The sequence below is a fragment of the Leptonotus elevatus genome, chromosome 3 (genome assembly GCF_054856555.1).
Source record: "Leptonotus elevatus isolate MCC_2025b chromosome 3, RoL_Lele_1.0, whole genome shotgun sequence".
Taxonomy (NCBI): Eukaryota; Metazoa; Chordata; class Actinopteri; order Syngnathiformes; family Syngnathidae; genus Leptonotus; species Leptonotus elevatus.
In genome coordinates this window covers 1265001-1274183 of record NC_141241.1, presented here as the reverse complement: position 1 = coordinate 1274183, position 9183 = coordinate 1265001, and the positions used below count along the sequence as shown (strand labels likewise).

The 9183-nt window shown below is 39.6% G+C and overlaps 1 protein-coding gene across 1 annotated transcript in view; it reads right to left on the bottom strand.

The window, feature by feature from the left end:
* Positions 1-1104: 1104 nt before the first annotated feature.
* The window catches only part of LOC147176593 (neural-cadherin), a 222590-nt gene continuing 214511 nt past the window's right edge, over positions 1105-9183 (bottom strand). The window contains 2 exon segments of the mRNA XM_086071071.1: positions 1105-5994; positions 6969-7123. Coding sequence (XP_085927197.1) covers positions 5425-5994; positions 6969-7123 — 725 coding nt within the window. The 3' untranslated portion in view covers positions 1105-5424.

The following is a 9183-nucleotide window of genomic DNA, read 5'->3' as shown; positions in this document are numbered from 1 at the left end:
GCGCGCTTCCTCGTTCTCGCAACGCGGGATTGGCAGGCGCCATTGCACTCGTTCAATGTTTGGGACAAGATGACGGTTTTCAACTTTTGAGTCAGAGGACGCAAAGCGAGGAAATGAAACGTTTTCAAAAGGCGAGCTTCCTCTTAGCAATTATGTTCTCGGAAGTTTGGTTTCGTGATTAAAAACACAATCTCAATAAACATGATTAACCACTTTGATCGCCAATGTTGGAAAGGAACCATTTTTCACACAATTTGTAGTCCTTTAACTTTAAAATTGCTCAATTTGACGTTCCAAAAGCTTTTAGATAAATATTAGTAACCGTCGAAATGATGTCAAAGTGAACCATTTCATTTCCTGAAAGGTTGCATAGCAACAAAAAACGATTTATTTTTATCTTCACATTTAGAAAGGGTCAATGTGTTCAAAATCTCCAAAAGCGCTCTTGAGAAACATTTAGCGTGACATTGAAAATACGTCCAACGTCAGCAATTGGATTTGTATGTCGATGAGACGTTTTATTCTCATAGTTATGCTTTTTTTCACTCAATTTAACCCGAAATGTTTAACATTCCAAAACCAACCCAATAAACATGTTTATAGCTAATTAACCATTTCCGTCAAACTTGGTCTGTTGATGTGAAGATTGATAGCAAAGTAACTTGGTCGGGTCGCGTTGACCCGCTCTTGTACGTCAAAAATGCTTTTCATTGCAAATACGTGAAATGAAGCTTTTCTGATTGGCTGCTGGTTGCCAAACGCTAACATTTGTTCTTTAACCTGAAAAGTCATTTTGACACACGATAGAACACGAGAGTTCCAAGGAAGGAAACGTTGCATAAACAAATGGTAACAAATTGTCAAAGAAAAAGATTGCGGTAAAACACAAACTAGAAGTAGCACTTAAAAAATATAATAAATAAAAAAGATAGAATAAAATAAAATAATTTAAAAAATAATTGAAAGAGTAACAATTGCAAAAATGTTGAAAGGATGAAATAGGGGGAAAAGCAAGCAGCCATGTTGATGACATCACAGTTGAGTATTACGCTTCAAAAAAATAAAACAACCGTTTTGTATTCGGATCCAAGCAGCAGCCGTGAGTGGTGCAAACAAATGGACTTTATTGAGGAAAACAAATGAGAGCAAATACAAAGCACAAAAAACTCTTCAAAGCTCATCATCACAGATGAATTAAAAAAAAAAAGAAGATTTTTTTTCTTTTCCACTTGGCTGCGTTTCTCTCGTTTGTGGCAGCAACAGCGAGCGGAAATAATCCGTTTCTCTCTTTATGTACAAGGCCGACGCGTGCGCCCTCGCGACCGCGCCAAAACAAGTCTAAACAAAAAAGACGTCCCTCGCAAACAGCAAATGGACAAAAGTCTTGGGACGCGACTCTTCATCAATCAATAGACGAAAACGGATGCTGAGCTTTTCCTCCCTTGGCTTCAAAAATCGGTCCACAAATACGCTAAACATACTTTATGTTGCTGAATGGCAACATCGTGCATCTTATGAGTCACAAAGGGACACGATTTGCTGATTTGGGATTCAACACGACAAAAGTCCATGTGGAGTTTCCAACGTTTTTGTTTTTGTAATGATCAGAGAGTGCATGAAATGACAAATAAGACAATCAAACACCTTTGGCATAATCTGTGCACATAAACAACTTTTTGTCGAGTACTTTGAAGGCGGCGCATGCTTTGCTGAACAAGACCTTCAAACACTTTTTCACGGGAAAACAGGGTGAAAAATTTGAATCAAAGTTAAAGAGGACTAAAAAAAAGGTTGAAAATTGTATTGAAATGGTCAAAATATGGCTGACAAAAGAGTGGCAAAATTGTGAAAATAAACATTATTTTAAAAAAATTGTTCAAATAGGAGTGGAAAATAGCAATAATATTGAAAGTACTTCAAAAATGAGGGACATTTGTTTTTAAAAATGGTTACGAGTAAACAATCAAAATGATCAAAATGTGGCTGAAAAACGTCCAAAATGACAAAAATAAGTGGTTAAAAACACGAGTGCAAATTGTCAAGACAAAAGAAGTGAAAGTTATTTTAAAAATTGAATAAAAACTGTCCAAATAAATAATTTCAGTGAAAAATATTTTTTAAATGAATGATTTTTGTTAAAATAGGACTGAAAAATGGCAAAAATGGTCAAAATAATGAAAATAGTGAAATAAAAAAAATTGTATACAAAAAGTAAAAATGGTCAAATTATAGGTAAAAATGGCAAAAAATGACAAAAATATCAAACGTAAAGAAAAGCGACAATTGTAACATGTTTTTCTAAAAAAGTTATAGAACAAGTGAAAATTGACAACAAAATTGCAAATTAGGCGTACATTTGTCAACAATTGGTGACATGCCTTTTTTTGCACAACTTTCCTTTACGTGTCTCAATACTTTTGTCCATAGAGAATCCACACAATAATTGCAATTGACATTAAGCTTTTTTTTTTAAAGACTTTTGCAGTTGAAAAGCCATAAATGAAACCGTTTCGATGATTTTTTTTCCTTTGAAGCTGCGGCGCTTCTTTTCACGACTTCCTCCTCCCATGCGTGACATCGTAAACATCTGCTGCTATTAGCATTAGCAACCTGACACCTTTTATACATAGAATTAAATGGACATTTCCATGTGACCCCCCCCCCCCTCGTAACGGTGGATCAACAAATCAGGCACTTGATGACATCATCAACGGAATTTTTACTGCCCCGCAATCAAGTTGCGACGCGGTGTGCAATCGTCTCGCTTTCAATTTTGAACTCCCTGCAGCACTTTCCGTTACGTAGCTCGGAAATTTGGCAAATTTGCGAGTATCTTGACGACAGAAAGGGCCAAAGGATGAACGCTGGACTGCAAAATGGCCAATTAGCAGTTTCAACAAAAAATTTGAGCATTTTTTTTTTAAATTAAGGTTTAAAAAAAAAAGGGGGGAAATAAAATAAATAAAATAAATCTAAAATTGTTCAAAACAGTGTTGAAAATCAAAAATGAAATAACAAATTGTGATGATTGTATATTGGCATTCATTGTTGATGAAAAATGAATGTAAGTTGAAAAATAAAACTGAAAAAAGTAATAAAATAAGTAAAGTACAGTTTTGTAAATGTTTTAAATTGCCAAAAATGTTGAATTATAATTTGAAATTAATTTGTGAATGTTGGTACTTTTTTGGGGCGGGGTTCTGAGTAAAAATGATAACGTTCAACATGAGGGGGAAATCGAAATTGATGTTCTTTGTGATAATATTTTTTTATGTGCCCACGTTGTCGTGATTAATAACACATTCGTGGAATAAGAATTAAGCAGATTATTTGATTTTGATCCATCCAACTCGGCGGGCGGCCATTTTGTCCTGCGGTGGACTGAAAGCAAAGCGCCTTCGGGCTCGCGTTGCGGACATCACGTGACCAAACCCGGAAAACGGGCGAGCGGCGACGTCGGCAATGCGAGCACGAGGGCACGTTGACGTCAAGTTCCGTCAGCAGCTGCGGTCGCTAGAGGACAAAATGGCCGCCCCCTGAGATGAATGGAAATGCACGCGTTCGTCCGCTTCGTTCTTACGCCACAAACGCGGCAATCATTTGAATGGCGCGTTTCGACGAGCGGAAAACATTCTTGCCTTGAGATCCTTTCGATAAACGAGCGAGCGCTCAAACAAAACCGTGAAAGTCGTCTCGTCATCAATTTCTCACATCTGGAGAAGCAAGCGGGACAAACAGCTGCACTCGTCAAGTGCAGCTGTTTTGCGACGATGATGATGATTTTCATCGACACTTTCGTTATTAGAACGTCCTTCCTTCCTCGCCGGGTCACGCCGCGCGTTTGTATTCGGCTAAAGGCGTCGCATTTGCTATTCCGCGCCGCTTCCTCCGGTTCGTCCGCAAGCGGCGCTTTGTTTCCAGGCTGTCGGAACGCTGGTCTCGTCTCCCCCCCCACGCCCCGCCCCCTCGGCCCCTCCCGGGGGGGACGGCAAACCAAGACGAGGACGAGGACGGCGTATCAAGTGGCCAGATGCCTTACAGATCACGTAGCGCGAGAAAAAACACGACGCCAATACGCAATTTCTCATCAACGCGCCATCATCACGCCGCACGCCATCTTGGGCCACTTTATTAGGCACGCCAGTCATTTGGGGCCAAAAGCAACATTTGTCCACAAATTGAATTTGTCTGTTCCTGAGTGAAAGTGAGGCCTCCAAAAAATACAGAATGAGTTCAGAAAAAAATATTAGTTTGTAAAAAAACAAAGCGTGTTCTTGTGAAGTTCTGCGTTGGCTTCGTGGCTCACTGTTGCGAAGTCCAATGAAGTCCAAGAGAAAATCCGTCCATTATGCAAATTAACGGCTGCAAAAGCTTGACGTGAAGAGAACACCAGAAATGATTCATCATTTTGAACCTTTTTCACCATTTTGGGGACACTTAAAAAAGAATCGAATATTTCAATATATTTGTCAATTTTCACTTGTTTTACGTCATTTTCATCAGTTTGACTGTTTTGTCGTTCACTTTTCCATTGTCAGCGTCCATTTTCATTTTGAACTCTTTTTCACACTTTTTTACAATTTTTTTTTTACAATTTGTCAATCTTTTCAACATGATGAATTTTTTTTGCACTTTCTTCTTATTTTTGAACACATTTTCCAACCAGTCTTTTTTTATATTACCAAATGAACAATTACAAGTTTTTACTCATCAAAGTCGAATTTAACTTTTAACCATTTTTAATGGTTTTCATACCACTTACAGTTTCCACCCTCCATTTTCAACATTTTTTTAAATGTATTTTTCCCCGAATTGTAACTCGTTTTAACCATCTTCAATTTTTAACATTTTTTTTTTTACTTTTTTTTAATTGAGTTTTTCTTGTTACATTTTACTATTAAACATTGATGATTTTTTTTTTTACTTTTGTCAATATTCAGCTTTTTAGAATAATGATAAAAAATATTTATTTGGCTAACTTTGGAATAAAGGGACGCGTACCGTTGTTGTGTTTTATTCGACTTTGAAGAGTGCGAAAGGCCACGCAACATTGTTTGTACAATTTTAGTGACGGGAATCACATCAAATCCGTCCGCGCGTCTCACACTTAAGTGCTTGGCGGTGTACCTAATAAAGTGGCCGTTGGCTGATTATTTACACAACAAGAAAGCGGCAAAGAGGCGAAAAATACATTTTTAGGTGTCTCTGCTGTGCCTGCGTGTATAAAAAGAGATTTGTTTTCACATTGAAGGGCCCTCGGTTGCGTCCGTGATGGCGATGGCGGGCGGGCCGGCGGGGGTCCGCCGGCCCGCCCCGACGTGGCATCCTGAAATTCCATGATTAACAGCAAATGACACCAAGAGTCAGCGGCCGTTTTTGGGAGGTCACCCGGCGCCCCCCGACGGGCTCCCGCGCGGCCGCAGTTCAGAGGTCGCTGGCCTCGGCCCGCTCGTACAGCGCCCTCAGCTTCTCGAAGCGCGGCCCCCACTCCCCGAGCGTCTCCTGGCGCCGGCCGTCGGCCGCCCCGTCGCCGGCGTCCAAGCCCGCCGAGCTGAAGGAGCTGAGCGAGCCCGCCGGGGAGCCCCCGCCCTCGGTGGAGAACACCTGCAGGGAGTCAAAGGGCCCCGTGTCCGGGTGCTGGTCGGCGTCGCGGATGATCTCGCACAGGTAGCGGGCCAGATCCTGGCTGGAGAAGGAGAGCGAGCGGCGGCCCAGCCGGGGGGGCTGCCCCTGGGCCGGCGGCCGGGCGGGCGGCACGTCCCGCCGCGGCCCGCAGGCGGTCCCGGAGGCCGACGAGGACGCCGACGGGGGCGGCGTGCCCGAGCTGGCCGTCCGGCTGAGGGGGTCCGGCGGCTGGGCCGAGGCCTGGTGGAGGTGGTGGTGGTGGAGGTGGTGGGGCGGCGGGTGGTGCAGCGCCCGGGAACGGCAGTACTGCACCGACTGGGCCGGGCTGGGCTGCAGGGACTTCTGGAGTTCCGCCATGTCGTACGCGTTCTGCGTAAACAACACGCACACGCGCTCGGCGGCCTCAGTCGCCAGCAAATGGCGAGAAATCGGCAGTTCCATTTTTTTCTAAATATTCATTATATATATAAATATATATACGAGGGGTGTCAAAATGAATGCAATAAATGATTATTCCTTTGACGCCAGGAATGTTTTTCTAGCGCGCGATTAATGACCGCCTGTGCTGGTGGAATTCCAGTCACAACACAGCAGACGTCCACGTCTTCGTTTTGCAGTAATAAATGTCATATTAATGTATAAGATATTTGTGGAGACAAGTTGAATTTGGCAATTTAAAAGATGTGCAGAATTTCACAAGTGACTTCATGTTAAAGATCAGATCGCTCTTAAGAAAAGGAAAAATGCACTGAGCTGTCACTCATGCCTTACAAATGCATTTATGCCATCTCGTGGCAGAAAAATGACCTTATAACATTTATAAGAGATACAGTATAACATTTGCAATTAATCATGAGTTAAGTATTGCAATTAATTACGATTAAAAAAAATTAATCGCCTGACACCCTTAATATAATGCATATATTTTTACGAAAATGTTTGCTTTTGGGGGATATTTTTCCCCTCATTTTTTGGTTTAAAAAAATACAATTAAATATTTATATATATTTCTTTCCAATTGTCATCAATTCCAGTATGGATGGATTTTTGCTATTTATGGGCTGGATTGTTCCAACTCATCTCTACATTTATTGAACAATTTCAAAGAGCCACCTTGTTTTCTTAAGATGGAAGCCAGAAGCAGCAGATATGTCAAAATGGCAGGTCACGAAAGTCGACCGTTCAGCTCAGGCGTCATGTGCGAACCCGATCCAACGATATACGGTCGGCATGACGACGGTTTGATTTTTGCTTTTCCCCCTCAAGGTGACTTTTGCGTTTTTTCTACGCACTGCACGCGTAGTACGTAAGGTGTCAATGCTGTATGACCTGGCCGTGCTCACCTGGTCCTCCTCGCCGCCGCCCTCCTCGTCATAGTTGAGGACGTTTTCTCGGACGTCCTCCCAGCCGTCGTGGTGCGCAGACACGTGGTACACGCCCTCTTTCAGGCCCTTGTAGCTCCTCCAGCGCGTGTACAGGAAAATGCCCAGCAGCAGCACTGAAATGCAACATCAGCATCATCAGCATCATCTTCATCATCAGCATCATCAGCATCATCATCTTCATCATCAGCATCATCTTCATCATTCACTGCCAGCCCAATTGACGTCAAAAGCCGTCAATGGCAGTGAATGTGTCATTTGCTGTCTCAACAAAGAAAATGTTAAGATGGGGAAAAGCCTGAGACCACGCTAAGAAAGTTAGCATTTGACCACTGTTTCGACCATTTCAACTTTTTTTTAAAGTTCATTTTCATCTTCTATTTTTTTTTACCCATATTGTCCCTCCAAAATAAAAATGAAATATATATAAAGTATATATATTATACTTTTTAAAACAATTTTCACAGATTTTTTAAAAAACATTTACAGTACACTTATTTACAATGTTAAGAAAGCTTTTAATTTTTCACTAATTATGGCTTTTTTGTGGAAATTTTCACTTTTTCTTTTCTTTTCTGTTTTGGGATTTATTTATTTTACACTTTATTTGGGACGGTCATTTTCCTCTATTTTTGGCCAAATATTTCCTCTTTAAATGTTAGTTTTACCATAAAAAAAAAAATTGGGGGGGGGGGGGGGATCCCTCCAAAAAAAAATCAGTTAAACAGTTTTATTCAAAAAATAAATTAATAATAATAATATTTTTTTTATTTTTGAAATCGAGTGAAAATGTACAAATATATATATATATATATATATATATATATATATATATATATATATATATATATATATATATATATATATATATATATATATATATATATATAAAAATGAAAATGTGTGCAAAAAAGTTAGCAACCTCCAAAATTGTGAAAATGGTTTGAAATAGTATGAGTTGAGTGGAACCGGAAAAAAATTGGATTAAAAATGCATTTTATGATGTGACTGCTTTTTGGACTATTTACATTGTGATGATTTCCTGCATGATTGTGCGATCCGTCGCAGTCACAAAACGCCCGATGGTTTGATTCCCGTCAATGTGAGATGTCTGCTCGAAAGCTCGTTTTGTCAACATCACAATAGGAAGAAGACCGTCCGTCACGCGCCGACGACCGCCAATCGCCGTCAGCTGACCATCAAATACGCTCACGCTCAATCGGCCGCAAAAAAGACGGACGAGGTGGGAAGAGAAAAAAAAAATCAATAGTCATTTACTGCTGCGGCGTAACTCCAAGATGGCAGATTTGCTCCATCAAAGTGTTTACACACAGAAACACTTGACCAAGAAGATAAAAAGGGAAGAGGAGAAAAAAATAGACAAAAAGTGGGGCTGAAGAAACTTGGTGAAATAGCAAAAAAAAAAGAAAAAAAAAAAGAATATATATACATCTTTTTTAAGCTTCAAATGCAATAAGAATGTGAGAAAAACTGTAAAAAAAAAGTGTGAAAAAAAGTAAAATCAAATAAAAAAATAGTCAAAAATTATTCAAAGTTGTTTTGACATATTTAAGCCAAACTCTGCTTAAGTGAGCTTAAGTGAAAACATTCCAAAAAATGACGAAAAATGTGAAAGAGTAAAGAAAAAGGTTAAAAAATGGTGTCAAGTTGTGATGAAAAGATAATTGGTGGGGGGGGGGGACAAGTGAAAAAAAAGTTCAAAGTTTTGACCGTGAGGAAATGACTCCAATTGTGCTTGAAAATTGAGGAAAAACTATATTTAAAAAAAGGAGTGAACTTGTCAAAATAAAACAAAATTAAAGAAAAAAGAAGGGTATGAAAATAGAAAAAAGTCGGGGGGAAATTAAAACGTAAAACTGTTACAACAAATTAAAGAAGAAAACTTGCTTAAAATGTTTTTTTATGAGAATGTTAGAAAATGTAGAACATTTAAAAAAATGTGCAAAATTATCCAAAATGTGTCAAAAGATAATTGAAAAAGATTACATATACATACACTTAAAAAAGTTTTAGATGAGCTTCAAAAGATGGTTGGTTGTTGTTTGGCCAAGTCAACACACCAAATATAGTAAACATAAAATATATATATATATATATATAGTGGGAATGTGAAAGCAAGACAAGCACACAGAGATCTGAGCTGAGCTGCTGTCAA